Source organism: Schistocerca gregaria, chromosome 3, assembly GCF_023897955.1.
Source record: "Schistocerca gregaria isolate iqSchGreg1 chromosome 3, iqSchGreg1.2, whole genome shotgun sequence".
Classification (NCBI taxonomy): Eukaryota; Metazoa; Arthropoda; class Insecta; order Orthoptera; family Acrididae; genus Schistocerca; species Schistocerca gregaria.
In genome coordinates, this window is record NC_064922.1 from 664,503,697 (window position 1) to 664,530,827 (window position 27,131).

Consider the following 27,131-nt stretch of genomic DNA (forward strand, 5'->3'; position numbering starts at 1 on the left):
TCATAAATTACTCACATTAGAATCCAGCAACAAACACCACTGACATCCTAATTTACCCTACTTTTAGTCTGTTAATGTCAATAAGCTTTGTTCCATTTAACAAATGTATGTTTGCACAAAAAATACAATTTCTAAGAATTATTACAATCTGTTGATTGGCTAACAATACGAGTCCCTGATTACTGACCCATTCTGTGAAAACCGGCCATCAGCAGCGCTTTCCATTTCTGCAATATTTGTGGTGCTGGTTTTAGGTGATTCATCCTGTATACTAAATGCAGATGGCCTTATGCCTACCCAGTTTATGCAGTGGTACCGAAATGCTAATAACTTACATAACCAACCATCTATCACATTCTTTATTTTACAGGTCCGTCTTGATCACACAAACTTATACACTTCAATATTACTGGTTTCGGCTACTGCCATCTTCAGATTTGTTACAAACCAAAACAATGTGTAACCAACTAAGGTCAGTTTGCTTACACTAAATCTAAAGAAGTCCTGGTGCTACATAAGATTGGTAAAAAGTGTTTATATGATTAGCCATGTATACCAGCCATACATAACATAAAATATTCTTATGTACTATCAACGTCAAATTAATCATGTAGGCACATAGTAAGTGATGGTGATGATCAGAATGCGTCTGGTATTTATACAAGGAAACTGAGGGCAGCAGAGGGCACTATAGCTAGGGTACATGATTAACCAGTATTGCAAATGTAATGGTTAAAATGCAGTATGTATAGCCATTATTCAAAATTACTTCACATAGCAAAATGAGCATCTGATAATAAAATATGTACTGACATACTATATGTGGAATTGGATGCATACTTAAAATCCACATAAAAAGTGCAAATACTAATCATATGAAACCCCTAGCCTGACAAGGTAAAACATACAATTGTATAAAAGCCAGTATAAAAAGTGTTGTTGTTGTGGTCTTCAGTCCTGAGACTGGTTTGATGCAGCTCTCCATGCTACTCTATCCTGTGCAACCTCCTTCATCTCCCAGTACCTACTGCAACCTACATCCCTTTGAATCTGCTTAGTGTATTCATCTCTTGGTATCCCTCTACGATTTTTACCCTCCACACTGCCCTCCAATACTAAATTGGTGAGCCCTTGATGCCTCAGAACATGTCCTACCAACCGATCCCTTCTTCTGGTCAAGTTGTGCCACAAACTTCTCTTCTCCCCAATCCTATTCAATACTTCCTCATTAGTTATGTGATCTACCTATTAAATCTTCAGCATTCTTCTGTAGCACCACATTTCGAAAGCTTCTATTCTCTTCTTGTCCAAACTATTTATCGTCCATGTTTCACTTCCATACATGGCTACACTCCATACAAATACTTTCATAAATGACTTCCTGACACTTAAATCTAAACTCGATGTTAACAAATTTCTCTTCTTCAGAAACACTTTCCTTGCCATAGCCGGTCTACATTTTATATCCTCTCTACTTTGACCATCATCAGTTATTTTGCTCCCCAAATAGCAAAACTCCTTTACTACTTTAAGTGTCTCACTTCCTAATCTAATTCCCTCAGCATCACCCGACTTAATTCAACTACATTCCATTAACCTCGTTTTGCTTTTGTTGATGTTCATTTTATATCCTCCTTTCAATACACTATCCATTCCGTTCAACTGCTCTTCCAAGTCCTTTGCTGACTCTGACAGAACTACGATGTCATAAAGTTTTTACTTCTTCTCCATGAATTTTAATACCTACTCCAAATTTTTCTTTTGTTTCCTTTACTGCTTGCTCAATATACAGATTGAATAACATCGGGGAGAGGCTACAACCCTGTCTCACTCCTTTCCCAACCACTGCTTCCCTTTCATGCCCCTCGACTCTTATGACTGCCATCTGGTTTCTGTACAAATTGTAAATAGCCTTTCGCTCCCTGTATTTTACCCCTGCCATCTTCAGAATTTGAAAGAGATTATTCCAGTCAACATTGTCAAAAGCTATCTCTAAGTCTACAAATGCTAGAAACGTAGGTTTGCCCTCCCTTAATCTAGCTTCTAAGATAAGTCGTAGGGTCACTATTGCCTCACGTGTTCCAACATTTCTACGGAAGCCAAACTGATCTTCCCCGAGGTCGGCTTCTACTAGTTTTTCCATTCGTCTGTAAAGAATTCGTGTTAGTATTTTGCAGCTGTGACTTTTTAAACTGATAGTTCAGTAATTTTCACATCTGTCAACACCTGCTTTCTTTGGGATTGGAATTATTATATTCTTCTTGAGGTCTGGGGGTATTTCGCCTGTCTCATACATCTTGCTCACCAAATGGTAGAGTTTTGTCAGGACTGGCTCTCCCAAGGCCGTCAGTAGTTCCAATGGAATGTTGTCTACTCCAGGGGCCTTGTTTCGACTCAGGTCTTTCAGTGCTCTGTCAAACTCTACACGCAGTATTGTATCTCCCATTTCATCTCTATCTACATCCTCTTCCAATTCCATAATATTGTCCTCAAGTACATCGCCCTTATATAGACCCTCTATATACTCCTTCCACCTTTCTGCTTTCTCTTCTTTGCTTAGAACTGGGTTTCCATCTGAGCTCTTGATGTTCATACAAGTGGTTCTCTAATCTCCAAATGTCTCTTTAATTTTCCTGTAGGCAGTATCTATCTTACCCCTAGTGAGATAAGCCTCTACATCCTTACATTTGCCCTCTAGCCATCCCGGCTTAGCCATTTTGCACTTCCTGTCGATCTCATTTTCGAGACGTCTGTATTCCTTTTTGCCTGCTTCATTTACTGCATTTTTATATTTTCTCCTTTCATCAATTAAATTCAATATTTCTTCTGTTACCCAAGGATTTCTAGCAGCCCTTATCTTTTTACCTACTTGATCCTCTGCTGCCTTCACTACATCATCCCTCAAAGCTACCCATTCTTCTTCTACTGTATTTCTTTCCCCCATTCCTGTCAATTGTTCCCTTATGCTCTTTCTGAAACTGTGTACAACCTCTGGTTAAGTCAGTTTATCCAGGTCCCATCTCCTTAAATTCCCACCTTTTTGCAATTTCTTCAGTTTTAATCTACAGGTCATAACCAATAGATTGTGGTCAGCGTCCACATCTGCCCCTGGAAATGTCTTACAATTTAAAACCGGGTTCCTAAATCTCTGTCTTACCATTATATAATCTATCTGATACCTTTTAGTATCTCCAGCTTTCTTCCATGTATACAACCTTCTTTTATGATTTTTGAACCAAGTATTAGCTATGATTAAGTTGTGCTCTGTGCAAAATTCTACCAAGCGGCTTCCTCTTTCATTTCTGAGCCCCAATCCATATCCACCTACTACATTTCCTTCTCTCCCTTTTTCTACACTCGAATTCCAGTGACCCATGACTATTAAATTTTCATCTCCCTTCACTATCTGAATAATTTCTTTTATTTCATCATACATTTCTTCAATTTCTTCGTCATCTGCAGAGCTAGTTGGCATATAAACTTGTACTACTGTACTAGGTGTGGGCTTCGTATCTATCTTGGCCACAATAATGCGTTCACTATGCTGTTTGTAGTAGCTTACCTGCATTCCTATTTTCCTATTCATTATTAAACCTACTCCTGCATTACCCCTATTTGATTTTGTGTTTATAACCCTGTAGTCACCTGACCAGAAGTTTTGTTCCTCCTGCCATCAAACTTCACTAATTCCCACTATATCTAATTTTAACCTATCCATTTCCCTTTTTAAATTTTCTAACCTACCTGCCCGATTAAGGGATCTGACATTCCACGCTCCGATCCGTAGTACGCCAGTTTTCTTTCTCCTGATAACGAGTATAAAAAGTATAACATTAAAAACATCTATGAAATAAAATCTTCCAGCCTGACACATCATCATAATAATCATCATCATCATCATCATCATCATTTAAGACTGATTATGCCTTTCAGCATTCAGTCTGGAGCATAGTCCCCCTTATAAAAATTCCTCCATGATCCCCTACTCCGTGCTAACATTGGTGCCTCTTCTGATGTTAAGCCTATTACTTCAAAATCATTCTTAACCGAATCCAGGTACCTTCTCCTTGGTCTGCCCCGACTCCTCCTGCCCTCTACTGCTGAACCCATGAGTCTCTTGGGTAACCTCGCTTCTCCCATGCGTGTAACATGACCCCACCATCTAAGCCTGTTCGCCCTGACTGCTGCATCTATAGATTTCATTCCCAGTTTTTCTTTGATTTCCTCATTGTGGATACCCTCCTGCCATTGTTCCCATCTACCAGTACCTGCAATCATCCTTGCTACTTTCATATCCGTAACCTCAACCTTATTGATAAAGTACCCTGAATCCACCCAGCTTTCGCTCCCATACAACAAAGTTGGTCAAAAGATTAAACAGTGCACAGATAACTTAGTCTTGGTACTGACTTCCTTCTTGCAGAAGAGAGAAGATCGTAGCTGAGCACGCACTGCATTAGCTTTGCTACACCTCGCTTCCAGTTCTTTCACTATGTTTCCATCATGAGAGAATATGCATCCTAAGTACTTGAAACTGTCCACCTGTTCTATCTTTGTTCCTCCTATTTGGCACTCAATCAGTTTATATTTCTTTCCCACTGACATTACTTTCGTTTTGGAGATGCTAATCTTCATACCATAGTCCTTACATTTCTGATCCTGCTCTGAAATATTACTTTGCAAACTTTCAATCGAATCTGCCATCACAACTAAGTCATCCGCATATGCAAGACTGCTTATTTTGTGGTCAACTATCTTAACCTCACCCAGCCAGTCTATTTTTTTCAACATATGATCCATATATAACATGAACAACAGTGGAGACAGGTTGCAGCCTTGTCTTACCCCTGAAACTACTCTGAACCATGAACTCAATTTACTGTCAACTCTAACTGCTGCCTGACTATCCATGTAAAGACCTTTAATTGCTTGCAAAAGTTTGCCTCCTATTCCATAATCTCGTAGAACAGACAATAACTTCCTCCTAGGAACCTGGTCATATGCCTTTTCTAGATTTATAAAGCATAGATACAATTCCCTGTTCCATTCATAACACTTCTCCATTATTTGCCGTAAGCTAAAGATCTGGTCGTGACAACCTCTAAGAGGCCTAAACCCACACCGATTTTCATCCAATTGGTCCTCATCTAATACTCGCACTTTCCTTTCAACAATACCTGAGAAGATTTTAACCACAACGCTGATTAAAGAGATACCTCTGTAGTTGTTACAATCTTTTCTGTTTCCATGTTTAAAGATTGGTGTTACTCCATTTGTCCAGTCTGATGGAACCTGTCCTGACTTCCAGGCCATTGCAATTATCCTGTGTAGCCATTGAAGACCTGACATTCCACTGTATTTGATGAGTTCCGAGTTAATTTCATCCACCCCAGCTGCTTTATTGCACTGCAATCTATTGACCATTTTCACCACTTCCTCAAATGTGATCCTATTTCCATCCTCATTCCTATCCCATTGTACATCGAAATCTGAAACATTACTGATCGTATTTTCACCTACATTGAGCAACTCTTCAAAATATTCCCTCCATCTGCCCAAGGCATCAGCAGGATTCGCCAGCAGTTTTCCTGACCTGTCCATAATACTTGTCATTTCCTTCTTACCTCCCTTTCGAAGACTGCTAATTACACTCCAAAATGGTTTTCCAGCAGCTTGACCCAAAGTCTCCAACCTGTTTCCAGAGTCTTCCCAAGATTTCTTCTTGGATGCTGTAATTATCTGTTTGGCTTTGTTTCTTTCTTCAACATAACTTTTTCTGTCTACCTGAGTTCTAGTATGTAGCCATTTTTGATATGCCTTCTTTTTCCTTTTATAGGCTGCCTTGACTGTGTCATTCCACCAAGCTGTTTGCTTCATCCTACCTTTACACACTACTGTTCCAAGACATTCTTTAGCCACTTCTAGTATTGTGTCCCTGTACCTTGTCCATTCCTTTTCCAATGACTTTAATTGACTACATTCAACTAACTGGTACCTTTCTGAGATCATTGTTATGTACTTGTGCCTGATTTCCTTATCCTGAAGTTTCTCCACTCATATCCTCCTACATATGGACCTGACCTCCTGCACTTTCGGCCTCACAATACCAATTTCGCTGCAGATTAAATAATGATCAGTGTCATCAAAGAATCCCCTGAATACACGTGTGTCCCTCACAGCCTTCCTGAATTCCTGGTCTGTTATTATATAGTCAATGACAGATCTGGTTCCCCTGCCTTCCCAAGTATACCGGTGAATGTTCTTATGTTTAAAAAAGGAGTTTGTGATTACTAAGCCCATACTGGCACAGAAATCCAAGAGTTGTTTCCTGTTCCTGCTGGCCTCCATATTCTCTCCAAATTTATCCATAACCTTTTTATATCCTTCTGTTCAATTTCCAATCCTGGCATTAAAATCACCCATGAGCAGAACACTGTTCTTGTCCTTTACTCTAACAACTACATCACTGAGTGCATCATAAAAACTATCTATATTATCTTGATCTGTCCCTTCATAATGCGAATATACTGACACAATCCTAATTTTCTTGCTAGACACTGTCAAATCTATCCACATCAGTCGTTCATTTACATACCTTATTGCAACTATGCTGGGTTCCATTTCTTTCCTGATGTAAAGCCGTACACCCCATTGTGCCATTCCTGCTTTGACTCCTGACAGGTAGACCTTGTATTCTCCCACTTCCTCTTCTTTCTCACCCCTTACCCGAATGTCACTAACAGCTAAAACATCCAGCCCCATCTTACTTGCAGCCTCTGCCAGCTCTACCTTCTTCCCAGAGTAGCCCCCATTGATATTAATAGCCCCCCATCTCATTACCATTTGTTTGCTGAGTCGTATCTTAGGAGTCCCTGGTTTGTCAGTTAGAGGTGGGAATCCGTCACCTCCAAAGGTCCGAGGCATTTTGCTCTGATTGTTGCCAGCATCATATTTAAAGTACCAGGGAAGCAGGTTGCTAGCCTTACTTGTCCTGAGTACCATTGCGTTTTACCCCTAACGGTCAGAGGGTTAGCTTCCCTCTGTAATAAAAAAACTGAGTTAATCGATCAACTACGAACTTAACTGGATGTCTTACGACGTCCCGAGCAGATGAAGAAAGAAAAAACGGTTCAGGGACTAACCGGTGGATTTGGTTGTCTTTGCCGTATGAGCACAAAGGTGACCACGACTCAGAATATGTCCGAGATGCCCAGCCTTATTCCAGAGTAACTGGTATCCCGACTGTCGGGACCACTTACTTGGCCATTCATACGTTGCCCATGGTTCATGAACTAGGACATGGCTACAGGAACCCACACCATGAACCACCCTGACATATCAATTACCAGAAATTTCAATGTAAGGTAATTAACAAAGCACTCCATCTTCAGGCCACAAGTCGCCCATCGGGACCATCCAACCGCCATGTCATCCTCAGTTGAGGATGCAGATAGGAGGGGCGTGTGGTCAGCACACCACTCTCCTGGTCGTTATGAGGGTTTTCTTTGAGCGGAGCAGCTACTATTCGTTCCGAGTAGCTCCTCAGTTGGCATCACGAGGCTGAGTGCACCCCGAAAAATGGCAACAGCACATGGCGGCCTGGATGGTCACCCATCCAAGTGCCGGCTACAGACGACAGCGCATAACTTTGGTGATCTCACGAGAACCAGTGTATCCACTGTGGCAAGGCTGTTGCTAATTAACAAAGCAGTGACTATTAATTAAAAGTAAAAAAACTGATAGTCGATAATACATCCAGAGTGTGGTCTCCATGGTGGCATGTCATGGCTTCTCTGTAGATGTTCTTGTTTTCCTGTGGTGGAGCTTTTGGAGGAAGGCCCAGTCTCCTCGTCGCCACCGGCCAGTGCACACGACAGCAAGCCAACCCACTGGGATGCTCAATGCTGCTCAAACCAGTAGGTTTCTGAATACATTTGAGCAGCGTTGAGTGCCCCAGTGGATTGGCATCTGATCGTGTGTGCCAGCCAGCGGCGGCAAGGAGACTCTGCCTTCCCCCAAAAGTTCCGCTGCAGGAAAACAAGAATGTCATACAGAGAAGCGATGACGTGCTACCACTGAGGCCACACTCTGGATGTATTATTGACTATCAATTTTTTAACTCTTAATTAATAGTCACTGCTTTGTTAATTACCTTACAATTACGTTTACAGTAATTGATCTGTCAGGCTTGAAGATTTTATTTGATAGACTTTTGACCTTATACTTTTTCTACTGGCTTTTATACAATTGTATGTTTTACCTTGTCAGGCTAGGGGTTTCATATGATTAGTATTTGCACTTTTTATGTGGATTTTAAGTATGCATCCAATTCCACATATAGTATGTCAGTACATGTTTTATTATCAGATGCTCATTTTGCTTTGTGACGTAATTTTAAATAATGACTATGCATACTGCATTTTAACCATTACATTTGCAATACTGGTCAATCATGTACCCTAACTATAGTGCCCTCTGCTGACCTCAGTTTCCTTGTATAAATACCAGACACATTCTGATCATCACCATCACTTACTACGTACCTACATGTTTAGTTTGATGTTGATAATATATCAGAATATTTTATGGTATGTATGGCTGGTATTGTTGTTGTTGTCTTCAGGCCTGAGACTGGTTTGATGCAGCTCTCCATGCTACTCTATCCTGTGCAAGCTTCTTCATCTCCCTGTACCTACTGCAACCTACATCCCTCTGAATCTGCTTAGTGTACTCATCTCTCGGTGTCCCTCTACGATTTTTACCCTCCATGCTGCCCTCCAATACTAAATTTGCGATCCCTTGATGCCTCAAAACATGTCCTACCAACCGATCCCTTCTTCTAGTGAAGTTGTGCCACAAACTTCTCTTCTCCCCAATCCTATTCAATACCTCCTCATTAGTTACGTGATCTATCCACCTTATCTTCAGTATTCTTCTGTAGCACCACATTTCAAAAGCTTCTATTCTCTTCTTGTTATCGTCCATGTATCACTTCCATACATGGCTACACTCCAAACAAATACTTTCAGAAACGACTTGCTGACACTTAAATCTATACTCGATGTTAACAAAATTCTCTTCTTCAGAAACACTTTCCTTACCATTTCCAGTCTACATTTTATATCCTCTCTACTTCGACCATCATCAGTTATTTTGCTCCCCAAATAGTAAAACTCCTTTACTACTTTAAGTGTCTCATTTCCTAATCTAATTCCCTCAGCATCACCCAATTTAATTTGACTACATTCCATTATCCTCGTTTTGCTTTTGTTGATGTTCATCTTATATCCGTTCAACTGCTCTTCCAAGTCCTTTGCCGTCTCTGACAGAATTACAATGTCATCGGCGAACCTCAAAGTTTTTACTTCTTCTCCATGAATTTTAATACCTACTCCAAATTTTTCTTTTGTTTCCTTTACTGCTTGCTCAATATACAGATTGAATAACATCGGGGAGAGGCTACAACCCTGTCTCACTCCTTTCCCAACCACTGCTTCCCTTTCATGCCCCTCGACTCTTATGACTGCCATCTGGTTTCTGTACAAATTGTAAATAGCCTTTCGCTCCCAGTATTTTACCCCTGCCACCTTTAGAATTTGAAAGAGAGTATTCCAGTCAACATTGTCAAAAGCTTTCTCTAAGTCTACAAATGCTAGAAACGTAGGTTTGCCTTTTCTTAATCTTTCTTCTAAGATAAGTCGTAAGGTCAGTATTGCCTCACGTGTTCCAACATTTCTACGGAAGCCAAACTGATCTTCCCCGAGGTCGGCTTCTACTAGTTTTTCCATTCGTCTGTAAAGAATTCGTGTTAGTATTTTGCAGCTGTGACTTATTAAACTGATAGTTCGGTAATTTTCACATCTGTCAGCACCTGCTTTCTTTGGGATTGGAATTATTATATTCTTCTTGAAGTCTGAGGGTATTTTGCCTGTCTCATACATCTTGCTCACCAGCTGGTAGAGTTTTGTGATGGCTGGCTCTCCCAAGGCCGTCAGTAGTTCTAATGGAATGTTGTCTACTCCGGGGGCCATGTTTCGACTCAGGTCTTTCAGTGCTCTGTCAAACTCTTCACGCAGTATCGTATTTCCCATTTCGTCTTCATCTACATCCTCTTCCATTTCCATAATATTGTCCTCAAGTACAACGCCCTTGTATAAACCTTCTATATACTCCTTCCACCTTTCTGCCTTCCCTTCTTTGCTTAGAACGGTGTTGCCATCTGAGCTCTTGATTTTCATACATGTGGTTCTCTTCTCTCCAAAGGTCTGTTTAATTTTCCTGTAGGCAGTATCTGTCTTACCCCTAGTGAGATAAGCTTCTACATCCTTACATTTGTCCTCTAGCCATCCGTGCTTAGCCATTTTGCACTTCCTGTCGATCTCATTTTTGAGACGTTTGTATTCCTTTTTTCCTGCTTCATTTACTGCATTTTTATATTTTCTCCTTTCATCAATTAAATTCAATATTTCTTCTGTTACCCAAGGATTTCTAGCAGCCCTTTTCTTTTTACCTACTTTATCCTCTGCTGCCTTCACTACTTCATTCCTCAGAGCTACCCATTCTTCTTCTACTGTATTTCTTTCCCCTATTCCTGTCAATTGTTCCCTTATGCTCTCCCTGAAACTCTGTACAACCTGTCTTACCATTATATAATCTATCTGATACCCTTTAGTATCTCCAGGGTTCTTCCATGTATACAACCTTCTTTCATGATTCTTAAACCAAGTGTTAGCTATGATTAAGTTGTGCTCTGTGCAAAATTCTACTAGGCGGCTTCCTCTTTCATTTCTTAGCCTCCATCCATATTCCCTACTATGTTTCCTTCTCTCCCTTTTCCTACACTCGAATTCCAGTCACCCATTACTATTAAATTTTCGTCTCCCTTCACTATCTGAATAATTTCTTTTATTTCATCATACATTTCTTCAATTTCTTCGTCATCTGCAGAGCTAGTTGGCATTTGAACTTGTACTACTGTAGTAGGTGTGGGCTTCGTATCTATCTTGGCCACAATAATGCGTTCACTATGCTGTTTGTAGTAGCTTACTCGCATTCCTATTTTCCTATTCATTATTAAACCTACTCCTGCATTACCCCTATTTGATTTTGTGTTTATAACCCTGTAGTCACCTGACCAGAAGTCTTGTTCCTCCTGCCACCGAACTTCACTAATTCCCACTATATCTAACTTTAAACTATCCATTTACCTTTTTAAATTTTCTAACCTACCTGCCCGATTAAGGGATCTGACATTCCACGCTCCGATCCGTAGAACGCCAGTTTTCTTTCTCCTGATAACGACATCCTGGTATACATGGCTGTTAATCAAGTAAACACTCTTTATCTTTCTTATGTAGCACCAGGACTTTTATAGATTAAGCATAAGCAAACTGAACTTAGTTGGTTAGACACTGGTTTTGTTTGTAATGGATCTGAAGATGGCGGTAGTCGAAACCGGTAATAGTGAAGTGTAAAAATTTGTGCGATCAAGATGGACCTGTAAAATAAAGTGCCAAAAATATGATCACGGACACATTTTCAGACTTTATGTCTTCAATTGATAAATTTGAGGTTTGCTGTGTGTCACCTTCATGGTGTTGCAGTTTTAATGCCATCAGTTACGCTGGAGTAAGCTTAGTGATCCTTGAGCATTTCCCAACAGACTTCATGATGAAACAGTTCATAGGAGAGTGGCCAGAGGTCAGTGTTTAATAGGTACAATATTTCAGCAAGTGACCACACTGCCATCATCAGGTGCTGTGATGAACAGTTCATCAGTATATCTGAAGATGGCAATGTGGTACTTGAATTAAATGTTGTGACTTTTGGGCACTTACATTCACTTTGTTCATCCTTGAACTATTTCACCAGTAAGCCCTGCTTTAAAATCTGTGGTGTTTATTAGTACTTTCAAATTTTGTGTATATGATAGGGTGGTGGCAGCAGGGAGAAGTGGGTGGGGAGGCAGGAAGAAATTGAAATGCTCTCTACCAAGAAACATAATTTTGAAATCTGAGCTAATGTGTTCACATAAATCTGAGCTATTGTGTGCACTTAAGTTTCTCTCAATGCTTCCTACAAACTGAAAGTGATTCTCTCAAATCATTGTTCATATCCCACCAAGCATTTTCCATTTTAGCACTGATTTTATATATTTAATATACAATGAATTTAAAATGTTCTATAATTTCATGAAGGATTATTGAGGAATGGGCACAAGATTTGGTTCTTTTTCAACATAAAACTGCTTAAAGTATAAAGAAATGAAAATTATTTTGTTAAGTATTACATACCTAAGTTAAAATTATTGGAAGGATATAGAAACAGCCTGACACTATATAGTATTGTTTACGCTTTTCCACTTGGCACATACCTGATTACTGCTGTCAACTTCTGCTGTTGCTGCAGTAATTCGTCGCATGGGATGGGAACATGTCTTACTGTCAGCACATGTGGAATCTGGGCACCCGCATTCGAGTTGCTTGCTAAGAGCAGCTGCACGAGCTACACGCTGCTTCTCCATCAGTTGTGTCACAATGGCTTCCACAGTTTCAGCTGTCTGTACCAATAAGGTGTGATTAAACAATTTTCTTTTGTAATGCACATGTTGGTTATCAGACTAAAATATGGATTACACAAAATCATTTGGAGCACTAATAATACACGCTATATTTAGGGAGTTACTTTCCTGGTGTATTTGTAAATCATAGATATCACATTTAATTTTCCACTTGTACTATAACATCTCCAAGTGTGTCACGAGTCCTGTATTCCCTAATTAGAAATTCTTATGGCCTGCTTAACTTACACATCTATCACAGCCATTGCAAATTCATTAAAAGTACCTGCAGAATTGTGTCTGTTTTTATAACTGTATATGGAATCCACAAGGAACCTCTGTCCCTTAAATACTCATAAAATGGTAGGCAGAAAAAATTATACTTACCGATGACAACAGCTGGCATTAAGATGACTGTCATGCCTAACAAGGAGAGCCCAAATTTAAAAGTGACGGACAAGCTTAATAAAACACAATCATAACAAAAACAGTAGGCTGGGATCTTCATAAAACAGAGCTGTTGTCAATCAGTTTCTTGTATAGCTTGCAAAAGTAGAGATGAGGACTAAGTGGTGGAAAGGACATAACTGAAACATTTCATGTAAAGAGAATGAGATTTTCACTCTGCAGCTGAGTGCTAGTTCTGCAAGGTTCGCAGGAGAGCTTCTGTAAAGTTTGGAAGGTAGGAGATGGATACTGGCAGAAGTAAAAGCTGTGAGTACCGGGCATGAGTCGTGCTTCGGTAGCTCAGTTGGTAGAGCACTTGCCCGCGAAATGCAAAGGTCCCTAGTTCGAGTATCGATCGGGCCCACAGTTTTAATCTGCCAGGAAGTTTCATTTCATGTAAACCTTCAAATTTACTTTTACACTGTTCCCTATTGCAAAACATGGTTACTTGTGGAGAATATCTGAGAAATTATTAGTTTGAGTAGCATGAGGATGAAATAACACAGCATTCTGGCCTTCATGGTCAGAACTTCATAATCTTATTGGAAGAAACAATGAAGAGCTTGTTACTCACTATGACCTTCTCTTCTTCTTTTCAAGGAATAGTAAAAATCCTATTAACCACAATCCAGAATTTAAATGCATTGATTAACAAGAGGTCAAGCAGTTTTAGGAGCCAGTGGTTGTCCTTTATCAAGTTGGGTATCTGTTCTCCATTCGAACATCTACATATTTAATGTTGTTTTGATGTAGTAATGTTGAGAATCGCTGTTTCTGGTAACTGAGTTGGAGGTTCTTCGAGTATAGTTCAGTTCTGTGAACAAGCCTCACTCTCACTTCCCACTGGACAAAATGCCAAGTTATCATCAAGCACACGACACAAAAAGCATGTGTGTTATGTAGCACATGAAAAAGTGAAAGATGAGTCTCCAGTGCTTTAAAACTGGGATAATTTGGCTAGGGTGTGGTAACCATGATCATAGAGAACCTGTTCTTCTGATCCTATTACACAGAACAATATATTTTGGAAACAAAACTCAGTTCCTTGGAGCATGACAGATACACCTGGGAAAACAGCACTTTGGAAATGGAAAATGAATATGATTCTTTGGAATGCAGAACATAAACACTAGTTGTGGCCAGACGGAATGGAAGAAATTGCACAAGCAGTACCATTAATGAATACTGTAGCACTACAAGAAATAAGAATAAGTAGAATGGAGAAGATAGTGAAAGAGAATTACTTTTCTGTTACTATGGGGAACAGGTAGATACAATTTATAATGAACAAGGTTGCTGTTTGTTAAAAACTTGGAAAACAATGAATTACTATACATACTCAGCAATGAAAAATGAAATGACCATACAGTATTATTGGCCAGAACCCCAGTAGTGTTATTTGACCGCCTGGTGCAAGTCATTCTATTTGATGCCACCTTGGTGACTTGCATGTCAATGAATATGAGATGAAATGATTAGCACAACACAAAAACTCAGTGTGTGAGTGAAGAAAATCTTTTACCTGACGAGGAATTGAACGTGGGCCACCACTTTCAACAGGCAGCAATGCCAATATGTTAATGAAAGAATGAGAAAGATAAGAATCAAAGGGATATTTAGAAACATCTCTATCATAAGAGTCTATGTTCATACTGATGACAAGAGCATAAGTATTAAAGAAGACTGACATAGAATATGGTGAAATGTACACAAATATGTCTACTTTATAACAATGGCACACTTCAATGCCAAACTGAAGACACAAGAATAACATTAAGATGTAGCCATAAAATTCTCAGCCTCCAAAGAGTTATTAGAATTCAAATCAATTTGATTCAGTGAAATAGGAAATACAGCTGGACTTCAAGAAGTAAGCTACTCATGTTGTACCTCATTAAGACCATTATGCAACAATGGTAGTGCATTGTCAGAAGAGAAGACATGTTCCGAGTTCACTGTAGGCACAGTTCTCCTGCAATATGGAAAACAGGTGCATCACAGTGTAGGAATGAAATGGCACAACAACTGGAAACATGCTCCAAAGTTTAAGTAGACTCAACAGTAAAATTCTTGTGGGCAAAATGTTTAAATCTGACACAGATTCACCATTAAATTCAGATGCTATATGGTCCAGGTGAAATTCCATGTCCAACATAGTGATATGTTGACAGAAATTTGATTAAAGCCAAACAGATGTTGGTGAAGCTGATTGCGAAGTCCACATCTCACAACATATAATTTCAGCCTTTTCGGAGAGCTGAAAGAACATCCGAGGGAAAGAGATGTTTCAACAAAAAGGACAGTTAAACAGCGATCATTGAATGTTTCCAACAGCAAGAAGCAGATCGAGCAACTAAACAATTTTTAGAGCATTGTTGTTTAAAAGATGCAGTAATTATCTTGACAAATAATGTTGCTTAACTCCGATATTGTGGAGTGTAGTGCATCATACAATACAAATTATTTGACCTGTCATATTAAAGTTTAAATTATATTTTGAAGTGCCCTTGTAAAATGATTACAAAAAATACAGAACATGGTTATCATCTAACAGTACTACAGCAAATCAATAATACGCAAATGTGACAAAAGTTGTGGGATAGGGACATGCACATATACAGATGTGGTAGTAATGCGTACACAAGGAATAAAAGGGCAGTGCATTAGCGGAGCTGTCATTTGTACTCAGTTGATTCATATGGAAAGGTTTCTGACATGCTTATTGCCACAAGGCTGAATTAACAGACTTTGAACATGAATCAGTAGTTGGAACTAGAGACAGGAAACATTCCATTTCATAAATTTAAAGGGAATTCAATATTTCGAGATCCACAGCGCCTGGAGTGCGTTGAGAATAACAAATGACAGTCATTACTTCCCAGCACGAACACTGAAGCTGCCAATGGCCTTCACTTAATGACCGATAGCAGCGGTGTTTGTGTAGAGTTGTCAGTGCTAAAATACAAGCAACCCCGTGTGAAATTACTGCAGAAATCAATGAGGGCAAACAACGAAGGTATCCATTAGGACAGTGTAGCAAAACCTGGCATTGAAGGACCATGGCGGCAGTTGACCAACGTGAGCTTATTTGCTAACAGTACAACATTGCCTACAGCACCTTTCCTGGGTTTGTGATGGTATCGGTTGGATCCTAGGAAATGAAAAATAGTGATATGGTCAGATGAGTTCTGATTTCATTTAATAAGAGCTGATGGTAAGGTTAGAGTGTGGCCGACACCCCACAAAGCCATCAACCCAAGTTGTCAACAACGCACTGTGCAAGCTGGTGGTGACTCCATAATGGTATGGGCTTTGTTTATGTGGAATGGAACTGATCACCGGTTGTAAATGGTTATTTTTAAATACTTGGAGACCATTTGTAGCCATTAAACAATAGAATTTTTATGGATGGCAATGTGCAATGTCACCAGCCTGCAGTTTCCACAATTGGTTTGAACAACATTCTGGACAATAAGAGCAAATGATCTGGCCATCTACATTGCCCATTGAACAGTTATGGGAAATAATTGCTAGGTCAGTTTGTGCACAAAATCCTGCACCTGTGACAATTTCGCAATTATGGACGGCTATAGAGGCAGCATGGCTCAATATTTCTGCACGGGACTTCCAACAAGTTACTGGGTCCATGCTGTGTCAAACTGCTGCACTATGTTAGGCAAAACGAGGTCCAACACTATATTAGGAGGTATCCCACAAGTTTTGTTAATTCACTGTATATATAAATCCTCAGTAAAAGACACTATCAGTTCTGTTCAGTTGTAATTCTGATAATTTTTTTGTTAAGTTGAAGTTGAGATACGAGGTCTCTGAGAAGAAGAGTCAAGGTAAGTGTAAGGCAGAGAGATAAGCTATACTAAAACTAAAACACGAAAGCAAGAAATATAGAACATGAAGAATCAAGACAACAGAAAAAAGAAGGGAAGAAGAAAAAATTAATTATATATAAGACTGGTGATGGCATCCTTAATCCAAGACAATTTCAGTGAAACTATAAGGTACAGGAAGAAAGAAAAAAAATTGTCCACTTAAGACAGTCAAATAGTGATAAAGATGAAAAATTAAACCAGAAGAGGAATACCATAAAGGAGGACAAGAAGAAACTGTACAGGATGCAAAGATGCATGAAGTCACACAAATAAAACAAAAAAGAAATAAAAGAGAGTACACAAAATCTTAATGCAGAAAAATAGAATATCTCTGTGAATTAAACTGAACTGATTTATTTGCCTGTAAGCAACTGCTGTGTTATATAAGGCATCATTGTTCAGACATAATTACACAAACTGTTGTACAAATGATTCAGAGGATGATTTTCAGCCTTCAAGGTCCGGGCAATCGCTTATTGCTGGTTGGGAGCTCCAATGTTAAGTGCGTAATAGGGCACCTTAGGGATATGGCGGCTAAGGAGGGGAAGAAATCCAGTGTGCACTCCGTGTGCATTCCGGGTGGAGTCAATCCTGATGTGGAAAGGGTCCTTCCGGATGCCATGAAGAGTACAGGGTGCAGCCAGCTGCAGGTGGTGGCACATGTCGGCACTAATTTTATTTTTTATTTATTGTATTTTTTTTTTAGTACAGTCATATATACATATATGATTACATGTGTCACTTTGGATCTGAGGAAGTTCTCTTTGGATTCCAGCGGCTATCTGATTTGGTGAAGGCTGCCGGTCTTGCTTACAAAATGAAGGCAGAGCTCACCATCTGCAGCATCGTTGACAGAACTGACTGCGGACCTTTGGTGCAGAGCCGGGTGTAGGGTCTGAATCAGAGGCACAGACGGTTTTGCGACCATGTTGGCTGCAGATTCCTTGACTTGCGCCATAGGGTGGTGGGGTTTCGGTTTCCGCTGAATAGGTCAGGAGTTCACTACACTCAGCTGGCGGCTACACGGCTAGTGGAGGCTGTGTGGCGTGGACTGGGCGGTTTTTCAGGTTAGAAGGCCTCAGGAAAGTACGGGGTGGGCTGCAATCTCAAAGGGTGCATGGCAAATACAGGACATGCTAGGATCAAGGAACAGTTGTAATTGTAGTTGTAAATTGTTGTAGTTGTGCTGGGAAAGTCCCTGAGCTACAAGCACTAATAGAAAGCACAGAAGCTGAAATCGTTATAGGTACAGAAAGCTGGCTAAAGCCTGACATAAGTTCTGCAGAAATTTTTACGAAGTCTCAGATGGTGTTCAGGAAAGATAGATTAGGCAGAATTGGTGGTGGAGTGTTTGTGTCTGTCAGTAGTGGTTTATCTTGTAGTGAAGTCGAAGTAGATGCTCCGTGCGAATTGGTATGGGTGGAGGTTGTAACATTACAGGACATATTGGGACATATTGAAGTATTCGATACTGTAGACTTTTAGGGGATGTCGATACAGATATACAAAATGTAAAGGGAAACTTTGGTGATGTTTAAATATTGAACTGTGTCAATATTAGGACATTTTGCACAGAAAGAACAAAAATAGAATTAATGTAAATATATATTAGTGTTAGTAACCTATTTTCATTCAATTTTGTAATTATATTTCATTTTGTAAAAGAAAGACTCACTGTTTGCTGTAGCTCTGATTAATTGTATAAATTATCAGTTTTGAGCTACATTATTTCGTATAATATGGACAAGATACTTTTAAAAAGTCACCAGCTAAAGAGAAAGTCTGTAAATGAACGTTTAATGCACACTTCTGGAACTTTCTATGGAGAAATTCTATATTATGATCACAAAAATACGAAAACTTGTGAAAACTGTTTCATAACCTAATTTCGAAAGACGATTTGTATCAAGAAATATTGCTAAAAAGATTTATTTATGTTTTGAAACACGATTTAAATCATTTTACATATAAATAGTTGTTCTAAATCACTCAAGAAATATCCACAATCAAATGTCAAGATATTTCTGGAAACATCGGTACAAATCTGGTGAAGGTTATCCAGAAGCTGGTAGAAAAATGTTATAAAATCTATTTGGAAATTATGCTTGTAAGAATTTATATGTACTGATCCTTTTACTTACTTTAATCTGTACTAAAATTCTGTGATGTCTAATTTAGTTTTAAGTCGTGAATTGCTATCGTATTATAAACAAAACATTGTCAAAGACTCTCATTGTTTGGAAAGATATTAATACACCAAGGAGTTGTCAGTTGCCAGTTCGGATGTGCAGTGCGGTTAGCTCGGAGAGTCAGTTGTTGAGTCTGTGAAGTCTGTCAGTTCTGTTTGTAAATAAACGTCTGTAATGAAGAATTACTTGTTGTCATCAATATGAACTCAAGACCTTTTGCACGAAGCAGACACCTCCTAATGCAACGTTTTAATTTGGTTGAGGAAGCTGGGATCGCTATAAGTGCAAACAAATTGAAGTGGAATGTTTTAATTTGGTGTTGAGGAGCTGAAATGTTTTAAGGTTATACTTAACAGCTGAACTAAGTTTATAATTGGCTCCTTCTACTGACCCCCAGACTCTGACGATACAGTTGCTGAACAATTCAGAGAAAATTTGAGTCTTGTAACAAATAAATACCCCACTCATACGGTTATAGTTGGTGCGGACTTCAACCTTCCCTCGGTATGTTGGCAAAAATACTTGTTCAAAACCGGTGGTAGGCAGAAAACATCTTCCGAGATTGTCCTAAATGCTTTCACTGAAAATTATTTCGAGCAGTTAGTCCACGAACCCACGCGAATTGTACATGGTTGCGAAAACACACTTGACCTCTTAGCCACAAACAATCCAGAGCTAATGGAGAGCATCATGACTGATACAGGGATTAGTGATCACAAGGTCGTTGTAGCTGGGCTCAATACCGTTTCTTCCAAATCCACCAGAAACAAACGCAAAATAATTTTATTTAAAAAAGCAGATAAAGTGTCACTAGAAGCCTTCCTAAGAGACAATCTCCATTCCTTCCGAACTGGCTATGCAAATGTAGACGAGATGTGGCTCAAATTCAAAGATATAGTAGCAACAGCAATTGAGAGATTCATACCTCATAAATTGGTAAGAGATGGAACTGATCCCCCATGGTACACAAAACAGGTCCGACCGCTGTTGCAGAGGCAACGGAAAAAGCATGCGAAGTTCAGAAGAACGCGAAATCCCAAAGATTGGCTAAAATTTACAGACGCGCGAAATTTGGCACGGACGTCAATGCGAGATGCCTGTAACAGGTTCCACAACAAAACATTGTCTCGAAATTTGGTAGAAAATCCAAAGAAATTCTGGTCATATGTAAAGTACACAAGTGGCAAGACGCAGTCAATACCTTCATTGCGCAGTGGCGATGGTACTGTTACCAATGACTGTGCCGCTAAAGCAGAGTTATTGAATGCAGTTTTCCGAAATTCATATACAACTGCTCACTCACCGACAGATCTGTACCTACAGATTGGAAAATTGCGCAGGTGGCACCAGTGTTTAAGAAGGATAGTAGGAGTAATCCATCGAACTACAGACCCATATCATTGACGTCGGTTTGCAGTAGGGTTTTGGAGCATATACTGTATTCAAACATTATGAATCACCTCGACAGGAACGATCGTTAGATACGTAATCAGCATTGTTTCAGAAAACATTGTTCTTGTGCAATGCAGCTAGCTCTTTATTCGCACGAAGTAATGGCCGCTATCATCAGGGGATCTCAGGTTGATTCCATATTTCTAGATTTCCGGAAAGCTTTTGACACTGTTCCTCACAAGTGACTTCTAATCAAGCTGCGGGCCTATGGGGTATCATCTCAGTTGTGCGACTGGATTCATGATTTCCTGTCTGGAAGGTTGCAGTTCGTAGTAATAGACGGCAAATCATCGAGTAAAACTGAAGTAATATCAGGTGTTCCCCAGGGAAGCGTCCTGGGACCTCTGCTGTTCCTGATCTATATAAATGACATGGGTGACAATCTGAGCAGTTCTCTTAAGTTGTTCGCAGATGATGCTGTAATTTACCGTCTAGTAAGGTCATCTGAAGACCAGTATCAGTTGCAAAGCGATTTAGAAAAGATTGCTGTATGGTGTGGCAGGTAGCAGTTGGCAGTTGACGATAAATAATGAAAAGTGTGAGGTGATCCACATGAGTTCCAAAAGAAATCCATTGGAATTCAATTACTCAATAAATAGTACAATTCTCAAGGCTGTCAATTCAACTAAGTACCTGGGTGTTAAAATTACGAACAACTTCAGTTGGAAAGACCACATAGATAATATTGTGGGGGAAGGCGAGCCAAAGGTTGCGTTTCATTGGCAGGACACTTAGAAGATGCCAAAAGTCCACTACAGAGACAGTTTGGCAATTATGATACGTGAGTTGGGATGGAAGTCATTAAAGCAAAGACGTTTTTCGTCATGGCGAGATCTATTTACGAAATTTCAGTCACCAACTTTCTCTTCCGAATGCGAAAATATTTTGTTGAGCTCAACCTACATAGGTAGGATTGATCATCAAAATAAAATAGGAGAAAGCAGAGCTGGAACAGAAAGGTTTAGGTGTTCGTTTTTCCCGCGCACTGTTCGGGAGTGGAATGGTAGAGAGATAGTATGCTTGTGGTTCGATGAACCCTCTGCCAAGCACTTAAATGTGAATTGCAGAGTATTCATGTACATGTAGATGTAGATTAAAGAAACAGTTAATGTAAGTTAAATATTATCACATAATATTGCTTTCTTGTACACATCATAAAATCAGTTCTGTTGCACAGATTGCGTACACTAAAAATTAGGTTAACAGAATCTTGGTAGAACAACATTATAATAAATGAAAAAAGTACCAGTTTGCTTTTGTTCTACAATATTACTTTTATTGTTAACTGGTTTTCGGCTTACAAGGCCATGTCTGAAGATGGCCTTGTAAGCCGAAAACCGGTTAACAATACAAGTAATATTGTGGAACAAAAGCAAACTGGTGCTTTTCATTTATTAAAAATTAGGTTGTAAGAACATTGCCCAGAAAGTAATGCACCACATTTTTTTCTTCAACAATTCTTTATTGAACATAATGAGAATTACACACATGAAAGAATTGTGTTTTATCTGCACACCCTATTTTTCCATGTAATCTCCATTCCATTCTATGGTCTTCCTACACGAGAAACAAGGGTGCGTATGCCCTGTCGGCACCAATCCTTGTCCTGGTGGCAAAGACAATACTTCGCTCCGTGAATCACCTCCTCATCATCCTCAAAATGCCTTCCATGAGTGACATCCTTAATGATGAATGACAACATCAGCTCAATGCAACATGTCAGATGTGACAGCCATGGATGGTCTACCCGACTGCTGCAAATCATGGAGCTCTGCCGAACCACCTTCTGGTTACCTCACCCTCTGTGGCCAGCGACTAATTGTACATCTGTCTACAGCTGATGATCCACAGACTTTGCGCAAGTGTTTGTGAATATTCCCCACAGTTTCTTTCTCTGCAGTCAGAAATCCAATGACAGCAGTTGCTTGTAATGTACATCACCTCCAGATGCCATTTTAAAACTGTCACACAGTAATGCTATCTGTAAGAAGTGACAGAAACTTGGCATGCTCACTCAGGAGGCTTCAATTAATACATACATAACATTTCGTGTTTGTGGCATCGGTTTTGGCTAAGAAAAAAAATGTGGTGCATTACTTTCTGGGCAACCCTTGTGTGCCAGAAGCTACATTTTTATGCGCTAGAGTGAAATTTATAATCAAAGATCACCTTTTTTCTTTATATATAAATTCATTAGTGCTACAGAATGCTTTTTGTCCAGCCATGTCTCTACAACTTTTTTAAATTTATTTTCATTAATTCCCTTTTGTCAAATGGTGTACAGTTGAAAATATTTTGCTAGCATATAAAAAATTACTTTGGACTTCACTTCAACAAGTCCAAGGAGTTCGTCTAAGTTCCTGTTTCTGGTTTGACATGAGAACACGTCTGATCTACTTGCATACATGGACATTCTGTCTGGCATGCGTAAGTATTTTGGTGTACATAGACTAGGGACTGTAAGTATTTTATTCTCAATAAAGTACTGTCTGCAAGAAGTCAAATTGCTCAAATCAAAAATACACCTAACGGCTTTTTTCTTCGAGAGGAAAACCTCATGTGTTCCAGCAGAGTTTCTCCAAGGAAGTATTCTATAATGTAAGTGTGTATGAAAAAAGGTGTAGTATGCCTTATGCATGAGCTCTTTACTCACACAGTCCTCTAGTTTCCTAAGGAGACACAAAACTCTTGTCAACTTACTGCAGAGAGCACTTCTGTGTAGGTATTCCAGCATTAAATTAAATTTGGTAACTCAGAACTGCAATGAAGAGAATTAACAGAACATATCAAGCAAGAAGAGGGAAATGAGAACAAAAGTAACAGTCATTAAAATGATGGACAGGAGTTATTAAACAGCTCCAACTAAGAAGAATAACAGACCAAGTAGACTGATGAAGAACAAACATTGACAACATGGACACAAGAAGCAGCATTATTTGAAGAAAAAAATAATGAAAATGTGAAAGGGTTGAAAAATAAGGAGAATACTGCAAGAAGATGGGATAATAGATTAATTAATTGAAAACGCAGATTATCAAACTAAAGTAGAAATATGTGGACTAAATAACAAATTTTACAGGCAGTACAGAGTGTAGAGCAGGAAAACTACATCCACTGCATAAAGAAGGATTAACTGTGCAATTTACATAAGTATTACAGGGCTGAACACTGCATACGAACTGTTCTCAGCAATTATCAACAGAAATACACAGAAAAAAGTAAAATGAAGATAATGATACAGACACAGAAGAAGTAGAGGCAATTTAGATCAATTATCTGAAATCAAACAGCTTACTGGTAAAGCTCTGATTACATAACAGATCTGAGCACAGTGTGCATTAATTAGAATCGAAAGATTTAACCATGAAATGCTCATGTGGGTAAAAACTATTTGTATTGCCAAGCAAAATTGTTACTTCATTAAAAGTAATTTTACTTCAATGGGTAATAAAGTACAACTGGAGCAACAGGGATAGGAGAAAGATCACAACACAGTAACAGAATAAACCAAAGGATGGACATTCTACAACTTCATTTGCTTCAGCCCTACATATGATGGTTCAAGAGGTAGATAAGAGTGGCACCTTAATTAATGATCCTCCAAAAATTTTTGCTTATGCAGATAACATAGAAATTTATTTATTCCAAACAATGGAAAGTCCAGGATGGAATGTAACAGTATTATGAAAAGGGTAGTTGCTACTCACCATGTAGTAGAGATGTTAAGTCGCATACAGGCACAACAAAAAGACTGTGAGAAAGTCAGCTTTCGGCCAACAAGGTCTTCTTAAAAATTGGAACACACACACACACATGACCACAGTTTCTGAAGCTGAAGCCAGACTCAGCTTGAAAGCTCACTTTCTGGACAGACTTTTTGCTATGCCTATCTGCGACTCAGCACTTCTGCTGTATGGTGAGTAACTGAGTAGCAACTATTCTTTTCATAATATTTCATCTGACTCAGTCACATTTGTTTTGTTACACTATAACTGTCATTTAATTACTTGGTTTAGAGCACAGTCAAACTTTTAATTGGCTCTTGGAGTACTCTTCATTGTTAAAATCAGAACATATCTGGCAATAAAATGTTTAGGCACATTAAAAATTACTAACTGTAAACAAAACAAATGGTCTTTTCATGTCATCTTTTTAATGGCTTAGTGACTGTTTATGGTCTACAACAAATTTAATATCAGAAATAAAGATTGAAAATTAAGATGATGTTTGACTGTGTATGTAAGAAGGTAATGAACTTACTGATATTTCAAGTTCATTATTCAGGTCTGGCTCATCCTCACTGAAAACTAAAGAGAGAAAAAAAATTATTTAAAAATTAAGTTCAGTAGAAGCAAACACATACAAACATAATGTAACATGTGCACTAAGCATATCAAAAAGCTAAAAAGAAGCAGCATTTCATTATCTACTATTAGTGCTTACAGTAACTAAAAAAATTGCTTATTACAACATTAAATTTATTAAATCCAAAATGGTTTATATTTCCATTTTGTTTAAACAAACACTGAAATTATTTGTAAAAAAAAGTTCTATGAATGAGATTTGTAATGTACTTCAGCAAATATATTTAGATACTTAGTGGAAAAGTGACACATTAATGGAAATTTCATATCTGATGTTCAAAGTCTGAAACTGAAATATTGTCACAATGTCTGCAGGCAGCCACCATTGTTCATCTCACTGTGGCATTAGAAAATCACTTTGTGGTGCCTATCACTTACAAAAATCATGCAGATAATCAGAAATTTATATGGTATAGAGCTCTATAATATCTTTAAGCATGTATGATATTTATACTTAATTTTTATTATGAGCGTAGGTAGACTTTATTCCTTCGAATAGGTGAAATTTTCACTTCCAGAAAAGTTCCCCCTTGAGAACTGGCAGTCACAATGTTTTGTGAAGTGGCTCAACAGTGGGGGCTGACAATGTAATGTGACCATTGGTGTACTACTGCCGCTGGGAACAGTCCAGAAGGCTTGCTCTCAAATGCCAATTAGTTTAAATAGGACTGTCCTTAATACACAATAATACATATCTGCAGTTATACACCTATTACTTGGTCTAACAGAGAATACATACCCCTACACATTAATAATAACAGTCACAAGTTAATAGCAGAGTACACATCAGTCCAGGAAAGCCTACTGCGGTAGTTTCTGGATAGAATTAAATCTGTGTTCCAATAACTTCAGCAACCAATAATTTTATCAGTTTTATTCCTGACGGATTTATACATATATTTATTTATTTACACATTGTTTTCCAGGTGGTTTGGAGCAGGCTCATCTAGAACGCAGTCTTATTATGATGGAGAACTCTTCAATTACATTTATTTCCCATTACACAATACCAACTCACTGTTTTCTTAGTGCTTTTCCTATCAGAGCCCAACACTGTTTCTTGCCTCTCTGTCTATATGTCAGACACCTCATCAATATACACTTGCAAGTACAACAATGGCAAAATCCTCAATCTTCCCCCACTTTTTCATGATTTTCAGTCTGAAGACTGCAGTTCTCCACAGTAGTTCACCATGACAACTGAAACCTACATTCAGTGGAACCAGCTTATTGTAATTAATCCTTGGTTGCCATCTACAACTTTTATCTCCCACACTCCTCTTACCCCCTCAAAAAAATTAATAAATAAAATAAAATAAATAAATAAATAATAATAATAATAATAATTAAATGGCACTGTGAAGACAGCAAAGACATACAGAAGTGTTTCCAAATGTAGTGCATTAGGAACAAGATGCGTCCAGAAAAAGTCAAACAAGTGAGAAAGGCATAATGTTGATTTTTACTATTATGTGCCACTTACGCAATTCGTTCAGTGTGAGCACAGAAGACAGCAATGAGATGATGCATCTGTAGAATGATGTTATTGGCAGTTGGTCACAGCAGTTCCAAAGGAATCTGAGCAACCTATTCCTCTACAACAGCTTTTAGTTCAGGTAGAGACCAAATGTGCCCCTGGTAAACACATTCTTTTAGATATCCCCAGGTCCAAAAGTCACATGGATTTAGATCAGATGATCTTGCAGGCCATGCATCTGGAGACAATACATTTGTGAATGGTTGCATTAGGCAGATCATTCACTGGGTAAGCAACATGAGATATTGCCCCTTCTTAAATGAAAACAGTGGTTTCCACACAGTTGTTCTCTTTCTAGGAAGGAATCAAATGTTGTACAAGGAAGTCTCAATAATTTGTGAACATCACACATTTTAACAGTATTTCAATTCTGTCCATCCACTGCACCCTGTGGAGTAAAATGTGCCTCATCATCCATAGAAAATTGTGCAGCCACAACACTTACTTCAATCCCTGTCAGAAACACCTGAGCAAATTTAGAAGGTTGTGCAGGTCATGAGGTTACAGTTGCTGCACCATCTGGGTCTTGTATGGTAAATAGACCATAAAACTTTCCAAACTGTCGATGATAGGATGGACGATTCTCATGACACTACACGAGCACTAGCATTACCTATGGGATGTGCTTCATGGCCGGTTACAGCAGCAGTAACACCGTCAATAACTTCCCCAAGATAGGATGCCTTCCTCTTCCAG

At 38.8% G+C, this 27,131-nt stretch overlaps 1 protein-coding gene across 3 annotated transcripts in view; it reads right to left on the reverse strand.

The window, feature by feature from the left end:
• LOC126356325 (calmodulin-binding transcription activator 1) overlaps positions 1 to 27,131 on the reverse strand; it is a 1,852,577-nt gene that overhangs the window by 277,371 nt on the left and 1,548,075 nt on the right. For all 3 annotated transcript variants that reach the window (XM_050007298.1, XM_050007299.1, XM_050007300.1), the window contains exons 10-11: positions 24,795 to 24,841; positions 12,374 to 12,559 (exon numbers count right to left, since the gene is read on the reverse strand). In XM_050007298.1, coding sequence (XP_049863255.1) covers positions 12,374 to 12,559; positions 24,795 to 24,841 — 233 coding nt within the window. The remainder of the gene's footprint in view (positions 1 to 12,373; positions 12,560 to 24,794; positions 24,842 to 27,131) is intronic.